General features: G+C 44.3%; 1 protein-coding gene across 1 annotated transcript; it reads right to left on the minus strand.

Moving 5' to 3' along the window:
* LSM12 (LSM12 homolog) lies at window positions 1-27,736 on the minus strand. Its single transcript, XM_005907677.2, has 5 exons — window positions 27,530-27,736; window positions 25,585-25,718; window positions 11,752-11,861; window positions 10,220-10,346; window positions 1-9,429 (listed from the first exon to the last, which is right to left on the minus strand). The coding sequence occupies exons 1-5, from the start codon at window positions 27,651-27,653 to the stop codon at window positions 9,337-9,339; spliced, it is 588 nt and encodes a 195-aa protein (XP_005907739.1). The 5' UTR covers window positions 27,654-27,736; the 3' UTR covers window positions 1-9,336.
* Window positions 27,737-27,873: the final 137 nt, after the last annotated feature.

Here is a 27,873-nt window from a genome sequence, read left to right on the forward strand (position 1 = left end):
TTATACCAGAAAAACTTCATTATCAATAATCTTTGAGAAAACATTACAAACAGAAGGTTGACATAGACTAGAACGGAACACAAGTATCAATTTTTAAGTCAGTTGAGTTAACAAAATTCAGAGGGCTCATGAAAGTCTCACCAGTTACCTAAACATGATGGCCACTAGGTGCCCACATGAGTCCACTATGCTATGCTATGCTATGCTAAGTCGCTTCAGTCGTGTCCGACTCTGTGCGACCCCAGAGACGGCAGCCACCAGGCTCCCCTGTCCCTGGGATTCTCCAGGCAAGAACACTGGAGTGGGTTGCCATTTCCTTCTCCAATGCATGAAAGTGAAAAGTGAAAGCGAAGTCACTCAGTCGTGTCTGACTCTTAGCGACCCCATGGACTGCAGCCTACCAGGCTCCTCCATCCATGGGATTGGACTGCAGCCTACCAGGCTCCTCCATCCATGGGATTTTCCAAGCAAAAGTACTGGAGTGGGGTGCCATTGCCTTCTCCGCATGAGTCCACTAAAAACAAGTTATACCCAAACAACTTTATTTCCCTTTTTGATAGAGTTGTCAGATGGCTATCACAAACATCTGGATCCTATTAAAGTCTCTTATACTATCCCTTTGCTGCTGCTGCTGCTAAGTTGCTTCAGTCGTGTCCAACTCTGTGCAACCCCATAAACGGCAGCCCACCAGGCTCCCCCGTCCCTGGGATTCTCCAAGCAAGAACCCTGGAGTGGGTTGCCATTTCCTTCTCCAATGCATGAAAGTGAAAAATGAAAGTGAAGTCCCTGTCATGTCTCTTTGTGACCCCATGGACTATAGCCAGCCAGGCTCCTCTGCCCATGGGATTTTCCAGGCAAGAGTACTGGAGTGGGGTGCCATTGCCTTCTCCTATACTATCCCTTTCAGTTCAGTTCAGTCGCTCAGTCGTGTCCGACTCTGCAACCCCATGAATCGCAGCACGCCAGGCCTCCCTGTCCATCACCAACTCCTGGAGTTCACCCAGACTCACATTCATTGAGTCAGTGATCCCATCCAGCCATCTCACCCTTCTCCTCCTGCCCCCAATCCCTCCCAGCATCAGAGTCTTTTCCAATGAGTCAGCTCTTCGCATGAGGTGGCCAAAGTACTGGAGTTTCAGCTTTAGCATCATTCCTTCCAAAGAAATCCCAGGACTGATCTCCTTCAGAATGGACTGCTTGGATCTCCTTGCAGTCCAAGGGACTCTCAAGAGTCTTCTCCAACACCACAGTTCAAAAGCATCAATTCTTTGGCGTTCAGCCTTCTTCACAGTCCAACTCTCACATCCATACATGACCACTGGAAAAACCATAGCCTTGACTAGACGGACCTTTGTTGGCAAAGTAATATCTCTGCTTTTTAATATGCTGTCTAGGTTGGTCATAACTTTTCTTCCAAGGAGTAAGTGTCTTTTAATTTCATGGCTGGAGTCACCATCTGCAGTGATTTTGGAGCCCAGAAAAATAAAGTCTGACACTGTTTCCACTGTTTCCCCATCTATTTCCCATGAAGTGGTGGGACCGGATGCCATGATCTTCGTTTTCTGAACGTTGAGCTTTAAGCCAACTTTTTCACTCTCCACTTTCACTTTCATCAAGGGGCTTTTGAGTTCCTCTTCACTTTCTGCCATAAGGGTGGTATCTGCATATCTGACGTTATTGATATTTCTCCCGGCAATCTTGATTCCAGCTTGTGCTTCTTCCAGCCCAGCGTTTCTCATGATGTACTCTGCATATGTTAAATAAGCAGGGTGACAATATACAGCCTTGATGTATTCCTTTTCCTATTTGGAACCAATCTGTTGTTCCATGTCCAGTTCTAACTGTTGCTTCCTGACCTGCATACAGATTTCTCAAGAGGCAGGTCAGGTGATCTGGTATTAACCCATCTCTTTCAGAATTTTCCCCAGTTTATTGTGATCCACACAGTCAAAGGCTTTGGCATAGTCAATAAAGCAGAAATAGATGTTTTTCTGGAACTCTCTTGCTTTTTCCATGATCCAGCGGATATTGGCAATTTGATCTCTGGTTCCTCTGCCTTTTCTAAAACCAGCTTGAACATCTGGAAGTTCATGGTTCACGTATTGATGAAACCTGGCTTGGAGAATTTTGAGCATTACTTTACTAGCGTGTGAGATGAGTGCAATTGTGCGGTATGAAAACAAAGTTTATATAAACTGGAACACAAAACTGGGATAGATAAGTTGTACACCAGATTGTAGCACCAAGATTTTTTAAAAGTTCTTAGAAGAGGCTGGAATAGTTGGCTTAAAAAGACTACTGCACTGGAGAAAACAAGACAGCTCCCAGTCATATCTGCCTGCTTGGCTGCTTCAGTGCCCCTCACTCACAGGAATGGAGAGCAAGGATCAGAGCGCAGGAGACAGGAGCTCTTGCCTCGGTTCTAGAGCCACTGCAGGGAGGACAAAAGGGCATGGTACAGCTAGTACATGTTGCTTCTCAAAGTAATGAGCTCCCCACCAATGAAGGTGTTCAAGTAGGGGCAGCCAGGCAAGGATGCTGTAAGCGAGGATATTTAAACAGTGAGGCAGTTTAAATATCCACAGAAGCTCCAAGATCGTGGTCATTTCTAAGTGCTAGGACACCTGTGCCGAGCTTCATATACACACATGGGCCACTCCTAGAACTAGAAGCATGCTGTCTGCAGTTCACATAGTGCCTTCTGGAGTTACATGGCTGCATACCCTTCCCATAGCCAGTGCATGCGACTGACAGCAAGACACTTTCATAAAGGCTAATCTGAACTAGAACTGAACTGTATTTGACACCAGCCATGCACCTGGCTTCCCTTGTAGCTCAGACAGTAAAGAGTCTGCCTGCAATGTGGAAGACTGGGTTCGATCCCTGGGTCGGGAAGATCCCCTGGAGAAGGGAATGGCAACCCACTCCAGTACTCCTGCCTGGAACATCCCATGGATGGAGGAGCCTGGCAGGCTACAGTCCATGGGGTCTCAAAAAGTTGGACACGACTGAGCGACTTCACTTTCACTTATGCACCTGGAGGGGACAAGGGGCCACTGCTATAATCACCCTCTCTTGCGAACAACCTCAGTTGAACTCCCTGATAAACCTATTCTGCTCATACCAAAGAAGCCACTTGTCTACACCAAGTCACACTCAGTACAACTCCCCCAGTGGCCACGTGGTTACAGCATAACGCATGAGCATGCACCTCTAAAGGGCACTCAGCAACTTATGGGAGTTCCCTTGTGTGTTTACTGAACCACCAGCTACATACTCGTTCACCCTCGTCTCCCTGCCAAATTCACAAACACACCTGCAATGGTACTGTCTTCTCCTTCTTTCCTGTTTATTATGGAGGAAGGGACCCATTCAATCAGAGGCCAAAACCCCTACTATGGCCATGGATCTCACCCATTTCTCAGTGTTCAGGACAAGGGCACAACTCCTAAATGTCTAGCTCGTCTGGTCCTATCCTCTGAACTCAAAGCTCGTTACCCATTTGCCATCTGTTCTTCAGCGTTTCATGGGTGAGACAAAATAACAAAACAGAACCCCATTTTCCCACAAACCTCTTCCTCTCCACTGTTCACCATTCACCGAAAAGTCATCCTTAGTTCCTCTTTCCCTGACCACCTTGTCCTCACACCCAATCCGTCAGCCAGTCCAGTCTTGCACTCACGTTTGTCACCTCTCGCCCGAACCACTGCAATGGCCTCATAGTGCCAAGAGTCTTTTTTTTTTCCTTAATTTTTATCTTGGAATATAGTTGAACGAAGTCTTTCTACTTCCACTGTTGCCACTTATCATTAGCCTAAATCCCTTGACAGCTTGAAACCCTTTAACAGCTCCCACTGTGTCAAGAACAAATTCCATTCCCTAAGACAATGGCTTCAAGGCCCTGCATAATCTGGCTCCCGCCAATTTCTTCATCTTACTCACTAGGCTTCAGCTGCCTATAGTCTGCTGCTGCTGCTGCTGCTGCTAAGTCACTTCAGTCGTATCCGACTCTGTGCAACCCCATAGACGGCAGCCCACCAGGCTCCCCCATCCATGGGATTCTCCAGGCAAGAACAATGGAGTGGGTTGCCATTTCCTTCTCCAATGCATGAAAGTGAAAAGTGGAAGTGAAGTCGCTCAGTCGTGTCCGACCCTCAGCAACCCCATGGACTGCAGCCTTCCAGGCTCCTCCATCCATGGGATTTTCCAAGCAAGAGTACAGGAGTGGGGTGCCATTGCCTTCTCCGGCCTATAGTCTAGCAGTTCCTAAACATTCCAAGGGCTTCCCAGGTGGCATAGTGGTTAAGAATCCACCTGCCAGTGCAAGAGACATAGTTTCCATCCCTGGATCAGAAAGATTCCCTGGTGGAGGAAATGACAAGCTGCTCCAGTGTTCTTATCTGGAAAATTCCATAGACAGAGGAGCCTGGAGGGCCACAGTCCATAGGATCGCAAATAATAGGATGCAACTGAGCACACACACACAAACATCCCAAATTCCTGTCAACCTCAGCTTTAGTTCCTGCTGGTCCCTCTGTCCAAGCACCCTTGGTTGGCTCCTTGTTCTTCAGATTTCAGCTTAAATCACACCTCAGAAGCCATCCCAGAATATTTTCTTTAGAGTAGTACACAGACCTCCCTATAGTAAGCATAAGCAACTACTTTAATCTAGGAGACAGACCAGAAAGGAGGCCAGATCAGAAAAAGCAGCCACCACTTTTTAGTCCCTATGCTAAAGACTAACTGCTGGAGTCAGCATGAGGATTAGTTTAGGGAAAGAGAGGCTGGCTGAAAAGTCACTAGAGAATTGCCTTACCCACACCTTACTCTATTGTCTTTTCAACAAAACTAGAAAGATGGGAGGCCACAGTCCAACCTGCCTTGGTCCTAGCTGCCAGTCTCTTGAGAAACCTGCTGCTTTTGAAGCTGAAACTAGGTATACCCACCTTCCCAGTTCCTCCCATGTTCTTTACTGATCCCTCATCAGTTTTCTAAACTTGACTCCAAGCTTTCCTCAAAACTCAGTCAGCCTAGACCACTTTTCATCTTGGCTCAGGCAACTCATCCAGCTATTAAAATGACGACACTCAAAATGACTTCAGTTTCGTCAATGGCTGAATGCCAGGGAATACTACATTATCCTTATCTTAGGGCCTCAAAATTCCCCATCAGACCATTAACGATAAACCAAAATAATTACAGTGCAAGTCATAAATGCCACATGTGAGTGATATAAATTTTAGGAATCACTTTCCATTTTCACTGTCAAGGATGGCTTCACAGGTGGCACTGAAGCAAGGCATTGTAGGAAAAGAGAAGATAAAACTGAAGATTATTGAGGCTGTAAGTAATCTCAGAGGTCACCCAGCCTCCATGCCTTTCATATATGTTAATTCTAAGATGCCCAGATTACAGAGTGCACCTGTGGACTGGGGATGAGGGAATTGGTTGGCAGGCTTCTTTTGACGCAGCAAAGCGTGCTGTGTTTTCAGAAATGTAAGGGGCAGGGAGAAGGGTGTTAACATCAAGAGGATATGAAAGATGTCAATAATGTTCTGAGTGATCCTGGATGGAACGTGTTTGCCTTGCTTTCTTGTGTGCCTGTAATGAGCCATGTAAGGCTTTTATAATATTACAAAAAGAAACTCATTTTGAAACTTTATTACCCAGCAGCAGTCTATCACCAGTGGATGGCAGCCCCACAGCACCCCTTTCTCACCCGTAAGGTACTTCATGCTGTTACATTACACCCCTGAAGTTGGGGCAGTACATGGCCAATTCAAGTTTCTTAAAGGGGAATGCTCTGGTACCAGTGGCCTCCAGCAGTGATGGGAAAGCAAATCTGCTATGTAAACAATGACCATCCTCCAACCCACATGACCAATCCCAGTTCCCAAACTCTGGTCCCCACCACTCAACCCATACAGTGCAGCTCCTAGTAGCAAACATGCTCATTATACGTTCTCAGCATCTGCCACGCTGGCAGGACAGGAGTCTCCATGTATGACTGAAAGCATCCTTGATCTTCCTTTATGTCTTATGGGAAAACAGATTTTGACACAATTTATAGCTTCAAAAACGTCAAGGAGCCGTTACCTTGAATCAGTGGTTCGCAAGCTGCAGCCCTTTAACTAATATTGAAGTGCCTGAGCAACTTTCAAAACACCAAACAAAAATCAGCAATCAGTTGTTCAGACTTACACAGTACAGATTCAGTATCAACTCATTGTGGGAAGGCTGTTTATACCGTACTGACCAGATGTTCTAAATAGAAGAAAACCCAAAGGCACAGATGTGGCTGTGGGGTGGTGACCAGGCACTGGGATATAAGGGTTTGTGTGTGTGTTTGAGGAGAAAAGAGAATGCCTCAAAACCAAGCAGACACTGCAAAACCACCAGTTCGTGTTCTATCAGAGATGCAAGCCCTCAACACTGCATCATTTCTTCAAATCTAGGTGACAATTCTTACCACACTCACCAGTCTTCTCTGTACACCATCCCAAACCTGGCTAATAGAAGTGAGTAATACGAAAATGCCATCAGTTTGCCAAGTACCAGGGCAATATTAAAGAGCCCATGAGTGCATAAAGCCTGGGGTTCATTCCAGCTCTGCCACTGTGGGCAGCGGCGGTACTCTCAGCAAGTCACTTAAGCCCTGGTGGAACCAACTCACTTTCTGTAAAATGAGTGGTTTTCATATAATCAAATTCCTCAGAAGCTTCAGTGAAGAGGTAGAGATGAGACCTGAGAGACAGAGAGGGCAGGGTTCTTAGGACCCCAAATGTTTTACCTATTAGTCTCACTTAAAATGACATCTAGACAAAGACTTCTAAAACAAGTTGGAGCTTCTGAAAACCAGTTAATCCAGTCTCATCTCCAGATTTAACCATCCTAGGAACAAGCTAAAATGCATACTAACATTTATAGAAGACCTTCTAAGTAGCAACCATTTTAAACCAACCTATCTGAACCTTTACAAGCAGCTCCAGATGAGTATTATTTCATGTTCACAACTGGGGAGACCAAAGCATGGACAGGTAAAATGACTTATCCAGAGTCAGAAGTGAGGAGAGGGAAGGGTGACAATTTGAAGCCAACGTTTCTGTCTCCAAAGCCCTTGTTCTTCCTTCTACGCTGCTTGTCTTTCCCACCATACTGATCCACCTCTTGAATTGCTTTAAGTTCCCCCACATCATTTCGTAAACTGAAACCAGAGTCAAAAAGTGCTTCCTACCAGAGCTGCCTCCCATTCACAGACCTAGAGACTAATGGGGAGGAAGTGACGACATGGGACACGTGACACAGAGCTCCTTTCCAGGAATGCCATTTCCCATGTATCACATTCACTGCTTTAAATGCATCTCTCAGGTTTTCTAGACCTTGCATGGTAGGTCTCCTCTCTGTTCCCTCTTTTACCTTCTCCAGAAGTCCACACTTCCAAGCAGACTAAATCAAAGGCTTGGTACTTTAAATCAAGTTCTGGCCAATGGCAGGTGATATGAAAGTATACTTCTTAGTCTTCTCTCACTTTTCCTCCAGTCCTGGAACAAAGGTCTTACATATGTACCCACCCAATTCATTCCTCTACTCCACTTACACACAACTCCCAACCCTGGATCCCCTTCTTATACACTTGGCACTGGATTTCTGGATGAGTTCTCAGGGGTAGAAGGAAAGAGGGTAAGAGTAGGAAGCAGAGAGTTTAAAGGTAAAGTTTAACCAAACACACACATCCTCAGACACCTCCCTCTGGGGCCTCTAAAGCAGGCACAAACCCGAGACATGAGTGATGGTTAAAAAAATTTGGGTTTTATTGTTTTTGCTAAACAATACTAAAAAAAAAAATTCATTTTGAAGGCAGGGCTTGAATTATTTAATTTTGATCCATTTATTTAATTAAAAAAAAAAGGAAGGGGAAAGAGATCATGGCCAAAAAAATATTCATTAACCCCCACCCCACCCCCAAAGCTCTAGCCAGTCACATGAGCATCACCCATGTCCCACGCCACAGTACCTGATACACTCTGCCCCTCTGGACTGCCTAGGCACAGGGGCAAGGGTGCCAGGTAGCTCTCAGCAGGTTAGTCAAACCAGACAAACTGGTGGGCTAAAGTCCAGAAATTCTTCCCAGGTTTTCTGCCCATTGGCTGAGCACATACAAACTGTCGTAAGCTTGTAAAATTTCAGGGGTGGTAGGGAAGGTCGTAAGAGCAGTAGGTTGGCAGAAGAGAAACGGCAGGTCACCCAAACTTTCTCCTGGGCTAGTGGCTCTGGATACAGACTTAAAGAGGTCAGGATAGGTGGACTCTGGGTTTCTTATGAAAGAAAACCATCCTTCAAGGAAGAGCTGAGATGTGCCATGCAAAATAGTTCTTCCTACAGAGGGCACAAGAGACGGGGCAGCTGACGTTCCCATCGAGGAGATAGGAGGGTGGTGAGAAAGTTCTTCTAGTACCATGAAGTAAGAAAAAGGCAAAAGGAGAATCCTGAGGTTTTTGCCAAATGTGAGACTGGTACACGTATAGTTGAAGACTAAAAAGCCACCAGGAACCCTCAAAGCCAGATCCCATCTGCAAACACTGGCTCTACAAAGTGCTGCGGGAGATCCTCGCTGTGCACTAAGTTAGGTGCCTGGCTATGGGTGGTGGGGAGGACAATACATTTTTATTCTCAGAGGGATGAGGTGGGAAGAGTGGCCATGATCTAGTAAAAAGAGACCTGCAAGAAGCAGAAAATATTTAGAGAACATTTTAATATATATTTTCATATATATATTTAAAGTTAAGAAAAATAAAACTAATTCAAGCCATGCCCTGTGCAAAAAAAGAAAAAAAGAAAAAAAAAGAAAAATTTAAAGTGAGACCTTTGTCTGCTGCTCTAGTCTCAACTTAAGTATCACAGTCAGCTTGTTACTTTTATTTTGGAAGAGAAGATGTAAAAGTTTCTTTCAATCACTCGGAAGGCAAGTGTAGCCACTTATAAAAACAGAATGGCAGAGACAGACTGGGAAAGGAAAGTCAGAGGTGAAAGGGCAGAGCAGAAAGGAATTTTCAAAAATAAAATTAACAAGGTGACTGTTCCAGAAGGGGGCTGTGAAAAGGACATGGTGGACCGAAGTCTGTTAGTCAAGTAATGATTCAACTTTTAAATTATTCTCTTGTTCTTTTTTGTTGGGTGTTTTGTTTGTTCAAGTCTAAGATTTGGAAATGCTGACCCTCTGTTAACAAGAGCCAACCGGAAATATAGGATCCCTTCCCTCCCCCGGCCTGCCTCCGCTGAAGCCACCACCATCGCCTCCTTGGCTGGATGCTGGAAGAGTCCTCCGTACGTGTGGACTCAGGATGACAGGGCAGCCTCCTTCTGTGGTTGCTGGGCTTGTGAACGCTGCAGTATCTTTTGGCTTTCCACGTCTCTAAAATGTTTTTCAACCTGAAAGACATCAGTCAGCCTAGATCAGAAAAGCAGATGGGCACACAAGGCCTCCCACACAGTTCACTCTAGACTTCACCAGCCTTGTGCTGGCTGTCCAGCTCATGGATCATTCAGCACTGTTCCCCTTGCTTGCTGTCTGTTGGCCTTCCCAACAAGGGAGGTGGGGGTCCTCTTGTATCAGCCACATTTTTTGCAGCTTCAGATAAGACTGTCTAAAAGAAGGTAAATCTATAAAGACGATGACGAAGGGAGACTATTATAAGCCAAACTCCCTCTCCTCTCCTTACACAAGTGCAAAATGAAAACAGGTAGGGAATTACAGTCTTAAAACTTTTTACATCCACCATGTTCGGTCTACCAATACTCAAGTCTGTTTTTACAAATGCTTCAACTCAATCTAGAAAGTCAGATGACGTATGCACGGTCATGGATTCCAACAGCCACTGATGTATACCAACCAGCCCTTCCTGAGAAGAATCCAGCCTGGGAGGAGAGGAACTGCTCAGGCCCAAAACCATGGAATGCTCTGAATAATTCCAAAAAGCCACAGTGCAGAGGACGTAGGGTTGACCACTCGCTTTATTCTGCATTGCCTGGTGGTTCCATCCCCACCAGAGTATCCACACCATGGCTGCAGAGCACCAGCATGCAGGGAGGCAAGGTGGTCAAGGCTGCTCACAGGCTGACCATCAGAAGACAGGGACTGTGGCTAACATCCTGCCGTGATGCTGGAAGAGAAGGCCGAGCAGTCATTCTCTCCCTAAGGTTTCTCGGCTCCTTTACTTACTATTTTGCGTACATGGCTCAGTGCACTCCCCTCTTTGCCTTTACAGTTTTCCACTTGATATGGGGGTGTAATAACAACTTCTTCCATGACTACGATGTTTTTTTCTTGCCATTTACAGTCTTTAATGCTGGAAGGAAAAGAGAGCAGGTGAAAGTTACCTCTTGCGAGGCATCCCACACTTCCTGCCTGATGAATAAATAACTCCAGAAAGCTAACCCCAAGTTCCTAGCTTACTACTCAGTCAATAACTAGATGCCAGCAGCCCACAGAGAGAAGTAGCCAAGAAACACTTCCTGGGTACCACTGGCTAGGAAAAGCAATGGAACTGATGCACACTTATTCCAAGGATGATCCAGAGTGTTACTCTGAAGTTTCAGGAGCCTGAAAAAACACAGAAAACTTGGTGGCGACCTCAAAAGTCCAAACTAATTTAAGTTACAAATAAACAGCTAGGCTCAGGCCACTAGATCCAATTTAAACAGCAGCCTAGGACAAGAGTTGGCAAATTCTTTCTATAAAGTGTCAGGTAGCAAGTATTTCATGCTGTGCAGGCCATACACTCTCTGTCACAACTATTCTTCTGCATGCTGTACCTCAAAAGCAGCCACAGATGATACATAAGCACATCAGGAGATCTGGCCCGCTGGCTGCAGTTTGCCAACCTTTGGCCTAGGGTGATATGGCACCTTTAAAAAGATAGGAGAACAAACTCCTGCATCTTACTGCAATCTTTATACTCTGCTCCCTACTCCATAATGCCGCTCCTCAAAGAGGCCCCTCTCAATTATCAGACAGCTAGGTACTTGCCAGACTGGGAAAACCCATCCCATTTCACACTTAGGGGAACCCAGGGCAGCTGATATTACTAAGAGAGTTCCTTCACATACCTGTAAATGTTCAGATACTCACACCATGGCCTCAAATGGCTCTGATGCCAGCTGCCATCTGTGCACCAGACCCAGGTGGTTAAATAGGGTAACAGAAGGCAGCAGGGGGGAGGGGGAGTGTCAAATGTTTCAGTTTTTCAGCAGCTAGGGAAGCTAGTGGAGAATCAAATGACTTCTGCTGTGACAAAATGTCTTTTATGAGGTGGTAATAAGGTGGCCTTCTGCTCTCCCTAATTCCCTATGTTCACCCCAATGGATAATTGGGAAGACTGAGATAGATATAACTTTCCCTTACTAAAACTGCATCAGCTTTTAGAGAAAAGTACAAGATCAAAACAGTAAAAGAGAAAGAAATCACTAGTTCTAAATTACGGCACACAAGGTGTGGAAGGGACCCTCAGGGATAATCTAATCCAAAACTAAGTTCTACAGATGAAAACACAGAAGCCCAGAACAAATAACCTGTTAGTGATCTTCCAAATGGAAAAGCAACAAGCACCACATCCCTGGATGCAAGATACTGCCAACACACTACCCAACTTCCCTGGTGACATTCAGAAACACAACTACCCACAAATCAGCCACCAGACAGCTCAGCCAGGCAGCATCCCCAAGGCAAGGGACCCCTATGCTCCCCCAACTCACGTCTTGTGTATGGTCTGGAAGAGCTGCTGGCCCTCTAGGGAGACACCAGCGCTGATTGCATAGGCCTGGCTCAGCTTCTCCTCCTTCTCTGTCCGTGCTTTGCTGGCAAGCTAGGGTGGGCGAGAGGAAAGAGACTCAGAAAAACATTCACCTTCATCCTTCCCAACATCAGGACGTAAGTCGAAGAAAAGATGCTGGAAAAGACTGGTTTGGGTAGAGTCAGTTTTCTCAGAGACCAAAAGTGAAACAAACAAGGGATTTTTCCCTGACAGTCCAGTCATTAAGACTCCGCACTTCCACTGCAAGGGGCACACGTTCAATTCCTTAGTTTGGTCAGGGAACTAAGATCCCACATGCCTCACAGCATGGCCAAAAACATTTTTTTTTTTTAAATTTTAAAAAGTGAAACACACACACACACACACACACACACACAATATACCTGAATAGTTTCTGCTATTCCTGGCAAATACCTATTCCTTTCAATACTTACTGAATGCCTACCATGTGCCATACATTCACTACACTAAGCCAAAGATACAGCACTGAAAGGGGCAGGGAGACAGACAATAAACAAAAACATAAACAAGATAACTTCAGACAGGGCTAAGTGCTGGGAAGAAAACAGAGCACGGCAAGGTTTTAGAGCATGACTGGGGGTGGGGTATACCTGATAGAAAGTGATGGTCAGAGACAAAAGGCAATGCATACATTTCTATGAAAGGAGAGAACTAAGGATACTTATCAGCTACTGTGCTGGAGCCTCAGGATTAGAAATTAATGTCTACCACACCTTCAAAGACCAGGATTTGAGGTTTTAAAAATTCAACCATTCTAGTACCATTATCTGTGCTCACATGGGGAGCCAGGACTCAAGGAAACCTAACCAGGCACCACTGACTTGGGCTACAGCTACCAGGCTCTTTTAAAAAAAGAATGATCCACATTCTATTTCATGTCTGTTCCTTAACTGCCCACTAGTGAAACAATCATAAGCTGACCAAGATCAAGAGTTGTAGTAAAATCTAACAGTCTACTCAAATCCAGTAAATCGCTCCCAGTAGGGGTAGGTATCATGTCAATCCCTGCTGCCCCTCTAATACATTTCTGGTCCCACCACACACTATTGGTTGCTGGATTACAAAAGAACAAATGTGTTTGAGTGTAAGACAAAAGAAATATACTGACAGTTAAAACAAAAGGCAGATAATGCATCTGAAAGTCAAACAAACGACTTGGAGATTTTTCAGATCCATGAACAAGAACATACACTTAGTATGCTGACGCTGCAGCTACTGAAGACATATGCACAAACATACACACGAGCACAGACAACCTGGCCCCAACACCAGCTCCTTAATGCAAGCAGAAATCATACCTCCAGCACATTCCCAAGTACCTAGATGCTTGGAGTTCTTAAACATTCATATTCTGCCTTAAGACTAACCCTTGACACCATAAACCAAATATAGATCCACCAGGGGGAAACAAGCAAAGTGTCTAATTGTTGGCAAAATGAAGCACTTTATTAAGCAAGAGTTTGACTATGAAAAAGAGAGAAAGTGCCCTTCAATCAGGTTATGGGGAACTGAGGAGTCTCAACTGCCTCTGAGTTTCAAAGACTGTCTGAGAGGAGGGGGTGTGAGCACAGCTCACACATGCTGTCATTTCAGTCTCCTTAGGTAAAAGGGGGAAGAAAAGCCAAGACTCTGTAGGGATGTAAAGCCAGAGCTCCCTTTTCACTTGGTCCCCAGGATGTGGAGAGAGACAGATACAGCAGCAGTAAATAATCTTTCAAACCAGGGCCTGCCCCTCTGGATCCACCAGGCAATAACTTTACAAAGAAGGAAAAGCACGGGGCTGACGGCTTTCGGTGAGCACTGGCAATCCCAACTGCAGCAAGGAAGCCTGTGGCTGGAAAGCAGTCAGCCTCCATGGTACAAGAACAGCTAGGGGTGCATTTTTAAGCAACAACAAGCAAACCTTATTCAGTCACCAAGAAAACCCTGGTAACAAGGGGTTTCCTTGAGTCTCACTTTCCAAACAACCCTGTAGGAAGTCTGAAGTCTCCAAGTTTGAACGAAGGGAAAACTGGAGGGAAGCAGCATGCCCTTGGATTCACCAAGCTCCTGCAGACCTCCTGGGAAGTGGCTCATGGTCAGGCAGATGTTTACCCCATGAATAGGCAGAAGGGTCTCACTCTGAGGTCTTTTTAAAAATATTTGTCCCTGAAGACCAAAAACACCTCCCAATGTGGGTCAGACAGAGCTGCTTCTATAAAGCTTGTGTTAACTAGACAGTAACGTCACCCATTCAGGAAGACAAGAGTTGGTTCTGGAAAACCAGGCTCTATGCAGAATATTTAAGAGTGAAATAGACAAATTAAGCTGGGGAACCACTGGAAGAAGAACCACTTTTGAATTTTTGCCAGAGACAAAATAAAACGAATATAAATCTCAGCTGGAAGTGATCTGTTTGGATGGCCTGAGTTAAAAGCAACACAATGGTTATAGAACAATGATTTGAAAGTACACACTACCCCCTCCCCAAATACACTGCACAATCTCTTCTAAAGACTTTTAAAGCAAAGGAGAATGGACCGGATGATTTTTCATGTCAATCCACAGTGCAGACTGATCCCAAATACTAAATGATACAAAGGAGAGCCTTGAAAAAGTCAGCAGAAATCAGTGTAAACTGACTATATTACAATTTACCTCAATACCCTCAACTATTCCACCTGTACCTGCTGCAAATGTGGTTTGAGGACTTAAGATTCACAGCAAACCCTGAAGCCTCCAGTTGTTGGTTTATGAACTATATTTTCATGGCAATCTGAAAATGCGTAAATCTAGTATTCAACTACAGAGATCTGCTTCACTAAGAAGTTGTATAAACGGGGTAAATTTCTCCCAGAGAGGACTGCATCAAGTGGGCATGAGGAAGATTACCTTTACAAAAAGAAACTAGAAACGTTTTTTCTCAAAATTGGGGTGAGAGGGGAAGGGAGATTACCTTGCTCTTTTTAGACAAGTTATTGAAAACTCGTGAAAAATGTGGATAAGCCTCCTTTTGCAAAGCAAATGACTCTCTCTACGCTCAAGTCAGCTGTAGCTCTACATTTCCCCACATTGTATTTCTATAAACTAATGCATATCTATAAATGGTCCAGTTACTCCAAATTAGTAAGTTTATGGTTACTGTCAAATTGCCAGAGAACCAATAAAAACGCCTCCCAACAGAGAAGGTGTCGGATATGCCTTTTAAGCTTGGGAGGGTCATCAGGATTGCAATTTTTTTTTTTTTTTAGGATTGCAATTTTTAAATTCAGTAACTATCACCATACTTCCCCCATTTTCAATGCAAGCCTCTTCCAACTAAAACTGAAACCCTAATTGGTTAGAATCTTAAAGAATGTTAAAGGCACCAACCTTAAAAACACACTGGGTTTAGGCAAATCTCAATTTGCCTAAATCTACAAATACACGTTACTAATGTGCATGTGGCCTAACTGAAATAACTGCACAAGACAACCTACATTTACCTTCCTTTCCTTTCATTTTGTATGATTCCCAATGAAAAAATTCACTCCTTGTCGACAAACCAGTGCTTCCTCCCTTGGCCATTTTATATACAGGACCTTGATGTGGGCAACAGAAAAAAGTTCATGAACTTGACACCAAAGCACATCAATATCAAAAGGCTTCTAGTCACGCCTGCTGCTGGGTAACCTCGAGTGAGTGAATCAATGAACACTAACGTTATCTCTCTTCCTGCACTGTGACAAGAGGAAGCAGCCCCAACAACAACATAATCCAGGCATCTTGCCTCATCTGTTACTTGGTCACCAGCTGGGCCATCTTATTTCCACATACGCAGACCAGGAAGGCACAGGTGCTGTGGGGAATCCAGAGGGACTCCTACTGCAAGTATTTAACAGGCTGTGACAGCTGACCCCACAATGGAAGCAAAGTCCAGAGGAGAACCTGCTGGATATGACCTACTGACTCCACTAAGCCACTCTGGGTTTGTCTTCCCTGCGTAGACAACCAGCTGTCCTCACAGAGGGGTTAGGAAGCACTGCAGCAGCTGCCCCGAACTGCCAGTGCTGCCTGCAAGGCCTGATGGAGGGTGAAGGGCGGCAGGCCACAACAACTGTCATCCAAAGGGCCCCGCTTGCTCCTGCTGTTTTCATTCTGGGGAGTACTCTTGGAAAGCCCTCATTCTTTGTCACCAATAGGCAGCCTCAAAACTATGTCTTCCAACTATCAGTATTCCCAAGTCTCCCTGCTCCCTAGTTGAAAGGTCCTGTCTGAAAATTTCTAATAAAATACTGTTCTTTATAACCTCAGATAGCTGAGAACTCAAAAAACAGAGAACCCTGCTTGAAATCACATCCTGGGATACCTAACGGTGAACGAAAACACTGAATCAAACGAGGGAACAGTAGAGTCAAGGAGGCCGGCAGTTAACACTAAAACCCTAAGAGCTAACTTGCTCAGTGAGAACTTACTCCACGCAACACACTAAGCAACACTTAACGTGTATTAAACATTTCATCTGCCCAACAATTCTGTGAAACAGACTAAAATTACGCCTACTGAACAGACGGAGAAACTAAGGCACAGCTGGTAAGACACCTGCCTAAGTTTACCAAGACACAAGTGGGAGAGTCTAGATTTGAACCCAGACAGACCGACTCCAGAGCGTGTGTTCTGAACTCTGCACTATACCCAAACAGTTCCACTTAAGAAAAGTCTAAATTGTTGAAAACAGTTATAAACTTGAATGTAAAAGAAATGTTTTTTAAAAGAGAAAATATTTTAAAAGACTCAGCTGTCATCTTCTCTTCTTATCAGTGAATTCTGACATTTCCATCAAGTTTCCCTGTCCAGAACACAATTGTCCGCCTTTTAGTGAAGGGCCCCAGTCTTGCCCTAAATCTCAAGAACATCCTTTACTTGTTTTGTTAAAGGTAATTCATAGGAATGCTTTTAAGAAAACAGATCATGTGTGAGAAAGCATTTTGGGCCAATAACGATTAGGTACCCATCATTTCCTGCTGAGCCAAAACTAGAGAAGCTAAGTCAAGCAGGTCTCCTGCACTAGGAAGTTAAGGTACCTTAAGTGCTTTGAGCGGTGATGAAAAACACCCTGCAAATCCAGAGGCCACAGTGCCACCTCACTCTCCAGGCTCTGGCCATCATACTGTTGTCATAAAATAGAGGTCAGCCTCAAGTCAGTCAGCAGAGGCCATAAGCAAAGTTTGTGGCTCACCTGGCTTTGAACAAAAACTAGTTGTTGGTAAAGTCAATAGTTTTTCTTATTTGTAATTATGTCACCAAAAGCTGTCCACAGTTACAATAGACAACTAAACTTCCTAGACACCAACAGAGTAATTTTCTAGTCCTGAGACCCTGACACCAGCACTACTGTGGAACGTCCACAGGACTCTGCCAGGAAAGAAAAACAACTGGCTGGGATGTAAGCTGAAATTTGACCTGAACAACCTGTCTGAGAGTGTACACTCATATTAAACATCTCACACATGGCCATGAAGAAGAACACGGGTGAAAGCACTATGAGAGTTTAAAGCACTGTACAAATAGCACTGTTGACATTATTATTATAACATCATTATTACTAGCACAGAGAAGGTGGCTTGTAGGTTATTTCAAAAAAATTCATGTAATCCAACCTTCCTTTAGCCAATGAGCTCAGGGCTCGCTCTCTTCTGCTTTCTGTAAGAGCTGCTAGAGAGGCTATAAATCCTTAACAGAATCTCTTCCAAAATACAACTGGAATAGTAAGTTGGAAAATGCACTTTATGTGCCAAAATGGGCGCTTCACTTACAGAATAAAGAGCTGGTTTTATTCAGACAGTGAAAGGACCAGGTACTCTCATTTCCTGGGCTCTAAAGAGGGCAGAAAAAGCAACATAAAAAAGAAAAGCCACTCCCTTGTTTCTTACCCCCAAACAGAAGAGATTCCAGCTCAAAGCCGCACCTACCACTCCCTAGCTGCATGAACCTGAGCAAGATGTATAACTTCTCCCGAGCCTCAGTCTATCCATGGGGGCCCATCCTAAAGGTTGGCACTGGAGTTCACTAAGGTACACATCTAACACTACCAGCGCCAGCGCAGTGGCACTGGTCCTCTCCCTTCCTTCTGAGAGCCGCCACTGCTCTCACTCACTGACAAAACAGCAAAACTTTTTAAACTGCAGAGATGGACAAACTGATAGCAATCCCAATCAGCTTGATTCCATTTAACTTCCCTCCCTTTATCTAACTGTCATTTATTCTTCAAGACCCTACTCCATTGTCACATCTGAGAAGCCTTTCCTAAAATGTTCACTACTCTATGCCAACCATTGGCAAACTATACCTGTGGGCCAAATTCATCCAACCACCTGTTTTAGTTAAGTTCTACTGGAATGGTATCACCCCACTGCTGCTTCTGCTACAAAGGCAAAGTTGACAGTTGTGACAGAGACGTATAGTGCACAAAGCCTAAAATATTTATTAGTGGGCCCTTAACAGAAACAGTCTGCTGCTCCCTGCAAAAGTTAAACCCTACTGCCCCTCACAACTCCCAAACATGAGATTCTTGAGGGCAAAAGCAGTGGCTTAGTCATCGTGACATACACAGCACCAGGAAGGGAGGGGTAGGGAGAGGGAAGTGGGATAAAAGGAAAAGAAACCTCGACTATCAGAGATTCACAGAACAGTTCCTAATCGTTAAGTGACTAACACACGGTCACACAATTCATTAGCAGCCCAGATGTGAAAAGAATCTAGTTCTTCAAACTCCCCACATGCTACCACACCAGACTGTTAGCTTTTTGCACGGTACATAGCCCCACTAATTTTCTAGTTTGTGTACAATTTGCTTCACTCTCCAGGGTAGTCTCTGGTATTTACCTAAGCTAGTTTAAATTCCAATGCTATAACTTGACTGCACTACTTGTTTTTTCTTCCCCCCAAGCCTGATCTCTGCCAGGAAACTGTAGGTTAGAATGCCCCTTTCTTAACACTGTAAGAGATACTACACTGACATCAGTAAAGCACTTAGTTTGAATCATCCCTGTGTCAAAGAGACAGAATGTAGAGGGGGCTGCAACAACACACATGGCACATCTCTGCCAGTTGCTTGGGCCCAGCAATTTGTGTCTTCAGGTGGACGAATCTCCTCCTCCCCATCTCCCCACCCAGTGATGTCAAGAGAGCCCCCTTCAGAACCAAACTCTTGACCTAAGAAGGCCCCACCAAATCAGCAAGCTGCTGTGCACTACAGCCTGAACTCAGTCAGGAGCCCTAGCCTGGAATGCTGCATCCCCTACTATGGCTATGACCCCAAAGTTTGAATGCTACTGAACGTGAGCTCCTTCAAAGGCCAGTGATTTTTAAAGTGGCATCAATCACTCTACCTCTGATTTCATCTCACACCACTCACTACTTATTGGGCCCCATTAACTTAGCAATGATAGGGTCTTCCTCTTCACCTTACGCTTTTATCTTCATGACACTTCTGTGAAGAAGCAGCTGTCTGCTCAAAGCCAGATACAAAACTTACTGGTGGGCTCTAACCTGGGACTGTGGCCTTGACAACATACTCTAATCAAGTGAGCCAATAGGTAATATGTAGCTTCCAGGAGCTAGAAATTTTCACCTGATAGAAGAGTCTTGCTTCCCCTAGACAAGTAGTTACTTCCCTTCCTGTTTTTTTTTTTTAATTTATTTATTTGGCTACACTGGGTCTTAGTTGTGGCATGAGGGCTCTTTAGTTGCAGCACGCGAACTCTTAGCTGCAGCCTGTGGGATCTAGTTCCCTGAGCAGGGATCGAACCTGCATTGGGAGCACAGTCTTAGCCACTGAACCACCAGGGAAGTTCCTTCCCTTCCTACTTTTATACATAATATGAACACATTCTACCTGTTACTAATATATCTATACCTACGCATAGGGTGGCTAGGTCATCTGATCCTTCTGCTGCTGCTGCTACTAAGTCGCTTCAGTCGTATCCGACTCTGTGCGACCCCAGAGACGGCAGCCCACCAGGCTCCCCCATCCCTGGGATTCTCCAGGCAAAAACACTGGAGTGGGTTGCCATTTCCTTCTCCGATGCATGAAAGTGAAAAGTGAAAGTGAAGTCGCACAGTCATGTCCGATTCTTCACGACCCCATGAACTGCAGCCTACCAGGCTCCTCCGTCCATGGGATTTTCCAGGCAAGAGCACTGGAGTGGGTTGCCATTGCCTTCTCCGTCATCTGATCCTACTTGCTGACAAATCCATACCTCAATACACTAGGGTCAAGATATGGTCAAGGGCCCAGATAACAGACTATGTCCATGAATACAGGCCACGATGCAGTAGCTACCAACTACCTCAGGAATTTGCTAATACTTGAGGATTATCCCTCACATCAACAAAAGCCATAAGGTTATGCTAAATCTTAGCTTTCAAACTTCTTAGAACTCAAAACAAAAACCAAGTGAAGTCTTCCCTGTGTGACACCATCCCTAAAGGTAAGCAAGGTCAGTTACTTTTTAAAGTGAACGTTGTGACTTTCCCATTTTCTCAGCCTTTCCAGGCCCTTCCACAGACCAAGCTCCAAGTGTCATTTTTATCCAAAGGCAGCCAACTTATTCTTCATTACCATCTGCTGATGAAAAAAACTCTTTAAATCTCTTCTTCCTGGTTCTTCTCTATTTAATCACTGCCGTTTAGTAAGGTATAAATGGGCAATAAATACTCACACCAGGCTGATAAATCAGTCAGTGGTTTGGTAAGGGAGGTAGATGCCTTATCTGTGAAGTTCAATTTTCCATGCTTTGTCTCTTTTCCTGCCTCCCCTCACAACATACAAATATTTCCTCCAGAAAGTCTTCTCCAAGTCAGCAAAGTGATAAGACAACTTATACCTCATTTGATGTACTGGAGGCATTTATCTAAACAGATGAGTACATACACTTGCCTCGGCTGTCTCAATGAGTTTTTTACCTCAGAGTCTCAGAAGTTGAAAGCATGACCTCCTAGGTTCTGTGACTGCTCACTCTAACCTTCTGTACTCAGACAAGTGTTCGCTTAATTATGCCTCTTGATAACACTGCCCTAGAAATTCAAGTTAATTCTGGTCACCAACAAGAGGAATCCATATACTATTTTGATTTTCCCCAGTCTTGGGATGGCAAGTTCTGATACCTGAATGAATGTCAGATCCAGTATCAGGAAAGACTGATACAGTAACTAACACTGCCCATGTTCTTGGCTGCTTTCCTTTGTCATGATGCCCTCCTCCCCCCATCCTGCTCCTAAACCATAATTCAAGGAACATCCACCCACTGGCTGCACATAGCTAATGTGGGAGAATAGGACTAACATGTGTCAACGCTGGTCAACCTAAACCAATCCTCCAAACAACTCTATGAGATAGGTACTAACAGGATTCCATTTCTGTGGTGAGAAAACTGATGCTTAGTGACATAAGAGACATACCCACTTGCTTTTAATGTTCTTTCTGACCACACAACACAGACGTTTCTCTTTACTCAGAAATATTACTTAGGATTATAAACACATACTCATTTCATTTCACCAACCTACTCTGAAAGTTCTTTGGGTAAGCACACAGAAGCAGAATATACATGGGACTTGGCCATCAAAACATCAGACTTGAGTTCAAATCTCAGTTCAATTACTTACTAACTGGTGGGCTCTAACCTGGGACTGTGGCCTTGACAACATACTCTAATCAAGTGCGCCAAGAGGTAATATGTAGCTTCCAGGAGCTAGAAATTTTCACCTGATAGAAGAGTCTTGCTTCCCCTAGACAATAGTGACTCATCCAAGACTCAGTTTACTCTTCTGTAAGACGGTGATGGTGAGTCAAAGTGAAAGTCACTGTTGTGTCCGACTCTTTGCGACCCTACAGACTATACAGTCCATGGAATTCTCTAGGCCAGAATACCGGAGTGGGTAGCCTTTCCCTTCTCCAGGCGATCTTCCCAACCCAGGGATCGATCCCAGGTCTCCCGCATTGCAGGCGGATTCTTTACCAGCTGAGCCACAAGGGAAGCCCAAGAATACTGGAGTGGGTACACTATCCCTTCTCCAGCGGATCTTCCAAACCCAAAAATAGAACCAGGGTCTTCTGCATTGTAGGTGGATTCTTTACCTACTGAGGTATCAGGGAAGATGGTGATGGTACCCACACCATAAGAACTATCGTTAGAAGTAAATGAGATGTTTGCTGATTGCTATTTCAGAGGGTGGCATGTAAAAATATTGGTTCCTACACTACTTGCCATATAACCTAGAGCAAGTCACTTAAACTGCTAAGCCTGTTTATTCATCTCTTAAACTAAAAGGAAAAAAGTGTAAGTGAAGTCACTCAGTCGTGTCTGACTCTTTGCGACCCCTACCAGGCTCCTCTGTCCATGAGATTTTCCAGGCAATAGTACTGGAGTGGATTGCCATTAAGCATGGTTGTGAGGATGAAACAAGATGTGTCAAAGCTCTCTGTAAACTGTAAGGCACTAGAAATATGTAAGGAATGGTCCCCAACAGAGCTTACCACAATGCTGTGCATAAAATAATTTTCAGTAAATGTTTGATAAATGCTACAAACATAAAACTTTCTTAATGTTGACATGAACCAAATTATCTGAGAGCACTAATAACTGATGGTCAATCTTTATGCCCAGAGAACAAGATGTGGAGTCAATTCAAAAAAACTTAAGAAACATTTTACTTCACTCAACCACACGGACCCTGGACTCTCACCCTCATGCAATATTTAAACCTTCCTCATGAAAGGAAACTAATAAGGATATTTCCTGGTGGTCCAATGGTTAAGAATCCGGCTTTCAATGCTAGGGGCAGGTTCCAATCCATGGGTTCAATCCCTGGTCAAAGAATTAAGATTCCACATGCAGTGGGGGCAACTAAGCCCATACGACAACTCCTGAGCCCACGCGCCACACAAGAGAGAAACCTGTGCACCACAACTAAAACCCGACACAACCAAACTATTTTTTTAAAAAGTAAACTAATAAGCCATGTGTGCTTTTGTACTTTTTAAAGTCAGAAAATTCGAAACAATTTTTACAGAGTACAATGTTACTGTGAAGTAGATAAAACAATATTCAAAGCTTCCACCTTCTGCAACCCCACTGTCCTCTTTCAAGCTTCCTCTTACATCCCACTGCTGTGGACGGACATAGGACATCTTAGCTACAGTGAAAGTGCCAATCGAAAGCAAAACAAGCTCATCTCCAAGAACTGCTAGTTCACACCGTCCTCAACTTGAGCTGGAATTAAGTATTTCCTTTAAAAGGCCTGCTCTTCCATTTCCTGTTGGGTCAGAGTAAACATCCAGTTTGTATCAACAGGTTTAATTGAACACAGCACTTACTATTTCAGCAAGATGAGCCATCATGTGATGGCATCTCCCACTGCACAGGTAGTACTCCCCAAGACCACAGTTTTCTTCCAGGGATTTCAGGGCATTTTTAGTTCCCTTCTAAAATGCTTAAACAATCCTCCATCTTAAAAACAAAACAAAACCCAGGCTCATGCTCTTAAATGAGTTGAACTTTTCATGTCCTTCCAGCAACATGTAGCTACCCAGATTAGCTGTTTTCAGTAACATAAAGAGCCCAACAGGCTCTTCTAAATGAATCTCAGCAAGAATCACAAAGCATCCTCAAAGGTTCGTTTCAAGGAAAAACCAATATAGCTTACTCATAAACATCTCAACAAATGAAGAATGAATAAATAAGACCCAAAGAGAGCTCTTCAACCTAATTTTAATCTTTGTTTCAGACTCCTTTTTCAAGACTTGGCAATCAGACCTTGTGGTAAGGTCTGAGAGTAAGAAAAGTAAAGATTTCTGGTATTCCCTAATCTATTACCTCCTGCTGTTTTCTGAAAGACTGGGTAAACAACTAGTTTACAATAATACTAGAAGACAACTGATCAGCAGAAAGCAAAACCTTAAAGGCAAAGATAATCCGCAAATTAATAACCAAGAACTATTTATACCTAAGGTCAAATGTAAGCAAAGAACTGCTTCTTAACAGCTCCCACATTTAACAGTCCCATCCATGCCGCTCCAGCCTCTCTCACACAAATGGTGGCACTTTGTGGTACAAGAGCAGAATCCTAGTTATCTTTTAAATTTGAAAAAAAATCTATCTTCTTTCAGATAATCTTTCCTCAACTACTTACTAAAGGCTGTTACTTGGTGACAGACTTCTCATACCCTATAAACATTAAAGAATAACACAGAGCCTTTTCTCCCTTCAACACACCAGGCATAAGCTATTTTATTTAAACCTTTTAAGATCTCTTAGGAGGAGTAAGCCAAGGTTTCAAAAATCCACAGGTATAAGAATGAGATAGTCTGTATGCAACAGTCTTTAATATGAAACCCAAGACCTTTCTGAATCTGTCCTGAGACATCACTAAAAAAAAAAAAAAAAACACATGGGGCATTTCCCTGGAATTTAGAAAAAAGGGAGCTCCAGATTTGAGGCAACTACACTCTGCCAGCCTCAGTTACCCTGTGTTCTTTCAGCTGCCTGAGTGTTCCCTTGCTTTGCTGAATTGCAGCAAACACACTACATTCCCAAGTGGGGCAAAAGAATATACATTATTATAATTTTATAGAGGGAAAAATTTCATCACACTAAGTCAACAGACTTAATGAAAGACAGCTGCTACAAAAACTGAAGCCCTAACTTATTCATTCAACAAATATTTATGAAGCACCTACTCTGTGCAAGGTTCTATATATTCAGTAAGGAACAAAACAGGTATAGTTACCATTCCCACAAAACAAAGTTTGGTGAGATAGAAAAGTATACACAATTATAATTACAAAAAAGCTATGAATAGGATAACAAGTCCCAATTTGCCCAGGATACACCAATCTAAACTTGTCTCAGTGTAAAACAAAAGCACTGCCCTCCTCTACTCTCGAAAATGTCCCATACTGGACTGGAAATGATACGTCACCTTATCTCTGAATGCTAGAGTACTGTAAGAGAAAATAACGGAGACACCACTTTAGCCTGGGTGATCAGAGAAGACTTCTTGAAAGATGTGCCATTAAACAGTCCTGATGGATAGGTTCTAGTCATTTTGAGAAGGTGTTCCAAGTAGAGAGAACAGCAAAACTCAAACAGGGCTTGGGTACTAATACCGATCAACGTGAACTTCGGCTGACGGAACTGAACAATCAGAAAAGTTATTTGAAAGTTCCCAGAGACCAATTTACATAGCCAAGATTAAAATATCCTAAGCCTCTAAATTTGTTAGACCTCAAAATTCAAGCACAAAGACAAAAATGAAGCTCTATGTCAGTAGTTTTCAAATTTTTGTAGGTCATGAATCCCTCTGAGAATCTGAAAAATACTCCAGATCTTCACCCAGCAAATACATGTATATTCTTATGTGCACACATACACAATTTCAGGAGGTTCAGAAGGAAAGCCCACAGCCAACCCCACCAACACTAGAAGTTCACACATGGGCTACAGGTTAAGGGTGAGGGGGGAGCTCTCTTTCACAAAGGACAAAAGCCAGCTCTCAATTCTATTTCTCTATTCAGCAGACATTAAGACTTTTCTTAAAATCTTCGGAAGATATCAGGGAACAAAGAAATAAAAACTACAGTGATATAAATATATTTTTAAATATGTCAAAACAAGCCAATTGTAAATCACTGAAAAAAAAAAAAAAAAGGACAATATATGTACCATCAAGAGTCAATGAGACTCAAATTTCCCATCATTTTGGAGATTCAGAACTGCCCTCAAGTCCTTACCTTACTAACGTTGAGTGAAGCTAGGGGAGGAGGGGTTTCTGTTCGGTCATTAATTATTTCCACTTCTGAAACATACTGTAAGTTTATAAGCAAGATATCTGCGTGGTTGGGCTTTCCACTGGAAGAGGGACATTCTGGTGAAAAAAAAGAAAGTTAAGGAAAACAGGGGCAAGCAGAGCACTGACACATCCCAAAGGGGCATGGAAAACACAGTTCTCATAAGGCTTGTGTAAAAGGTGTGCCACAAGCAAAAGGTGGGAGTCCCACAAGAATCACAGCTCTTCTCAGCAAATCTTTGCCTATCACCTTCCTCCCGCTCAACCCCATAACCAAAAGATCTCAAGCTTTTCAAAGCCAAACACAACCCAAAACTTGAAGCCTCAACAGGGTTTCCGTCACCTTCTCTCTACTGGTTTTACAAAGAGGCTTAATGTAGTTTTAATGCTGTATGTATACTGTCTGTCTTGAACCTAACGAACCACACAGGAGAGCAAGTACCTTCTGTTCTTGGTATACTTCCTATATCTGAACAACTCTTTTCACTTTTTCTGATCTGAGACTTTCCATTTTGCAGAGGCAAAAACTACAGCACTGGAAAGGAAGCTCACTCAAGGTGACCCAGCTAGTTAACCGACTCATCCATCCATTCATTCTCCAGCCATTTCTCAAAAGCATATTGCACATCAATTGAAAGAGTAATTCCTCATTCCAAAACCCTTCCAACTAAACCACTAATGCAAAAGATCTTATATGGTCCAGGTACGAATTCTTGTGTTTAAAAAAAAAGAGAAAACGCAACTATTCGAGCTGTAATTAGTTTCAAAGGACATTTTCCTAAGCTAGAAATCTACAATCAGTGTTTAAATGAAGTGGTTAAGTTTAAATGAAGTTGGTTAAAATACTTGCCAAAGACAGCAGACCCAGTAAGAAACTTCCTTTTCAAAGGTGCCACAAAAGATAACTCTTAAAAAAAAAAAAAAAAAATCCAAATAAATCCACCTGTGGCTCAAATATAAGGAGGAGGTGATATTACAACCAGGAAGTATTCTGTTTCCAAGATTGAGCTTCCTGGAGTAATTCAGAAATCATTTCCACACCAAAGAAAGAGGCCACCTTTTCCATTCTGTTTAACACTGCCACATTTAAAAGGCAAGGCTACTACTGTGAAGTCAGGATTCCTTGTGCTGGCCTGAGCAAAAGATAACTTACTCTTTCACCTGTAACCCACACGTCCATACACAAGCCCCTGAAAAACGTGGTCCTCTCTCTGGACCAGGTTTCCAGTACAAACATCTCCAAAAGAGCAACTTCCAAATGACTGAGAAGCCTACAATTCATCACCCCGTCCCCAGTGGCACCACGCACACACCAGCACCAGCAAAACAAGCCCCTATCCCCAGTTCTGCTACAAACTCTTTCCTGCAGTAACTCTCCCCCAAACAAGCGAGGCCCATTTGGTCACACACCACCGCCCTTCCGTGGACCACGTCCTATCAGTACACAACCCCTCCTGAACTCCATACCCATGTCCCACTCACTAGCAGTTCCTTACTCAACACACCCCCTCCCCACTTGATTCCACCCGCCCCTCTTCCATCCGGGCTCCAATCACCAGCCCTCTCCCACGACCACCCCTCTCCTGATCACTGGGTGCCCTCTCCTAGCGTTCCCCCCGAAAAGCCATCCGCGTGTCAAGTCCCCCTCCACCCACCCTCGTTCGCGGCCCAGCTCCCACAAGGGGAGGGCGACAAGGGTCCCCAAGGCGGACCAAGGGTCCAGGGAGAGGGGGAGGGGAGCTCAGGGTCGTGCGCATGCGCTCCGGGCGCCGCGGTAGCCGGTCGCCCCTAGGCCCGGAGAGGGCCCCAGCCACCGCCGTCGTCCCCCGCCCCCCCACCACCGCACACACACGCCAGCCCGGCCTCGGGCTCCGCGCAGGGAAGGATACTTAAAGCCAGCATTTTGGACTGGTAGTCGAAGGCTACCACCTCGCCCTGCAGCCGCTGCTCCTGGCACGTCCGGCACGACACCTGGCTCCCAACGCTGAAGTACTCGCCCGGAGGAGCCGCCATCTTGGGAGAGCAGCCGCGGCCGGCGGCGGCGGCGGCAGCAGCGGGCGAAAGCCGGGCCCCCAGTGAGCGCCGCGCCGCGACGCACGGGGCGTGCTGACGTCATACGCCAGGGCGTGGCCTGGACTGGGTGGGGCGGGAGCCTAGGTGGAAGAGCAAAGGAGAGGAAATAAAAGAGGGGTCTGAATAATTATGTTTGTGCAGCTGCTCCGGCTTGGTGAAG

Source organism: Bos mutus, chromosome 19, assembly GCF_027580195.1.
Source record: "Bos mutus isolate GX-2022 chromosome 19, NWIPB_WYAK_1.1, whole genome shotgun sequence".
Lineage (NCBI taxonomy): Eukaryota > Metazoa > Chordata > Mammalia > Artiodactyla > Bovidae > Bos > Bos mutus.

Bases quoted from the DNA above. Each gene is read 5' to 3' on its own strand.
- LSM12 (XM_005907677.2), bottom strand. From the start codon at position 27,653: ATGGCGGCTCCTCCGGGCGAGTACTTCAGCGTTGGGAGCCAGGTGTCG. The intron at 11,862-25,584 runs GTAAGGACTTGA...CGCCCACCCTAG, and splicing joins CTTCACTCAACGTTAGTAAG to CTTGCCAGCAAAGCACGGAC. The intron at 9,430-10,219 runs GTAAGTAAAGGA...GATGTCTTTCAG, and splicing joins TGAGCCATGTACGCAAAATA to GTTGAAAAACATTTTAGAGA.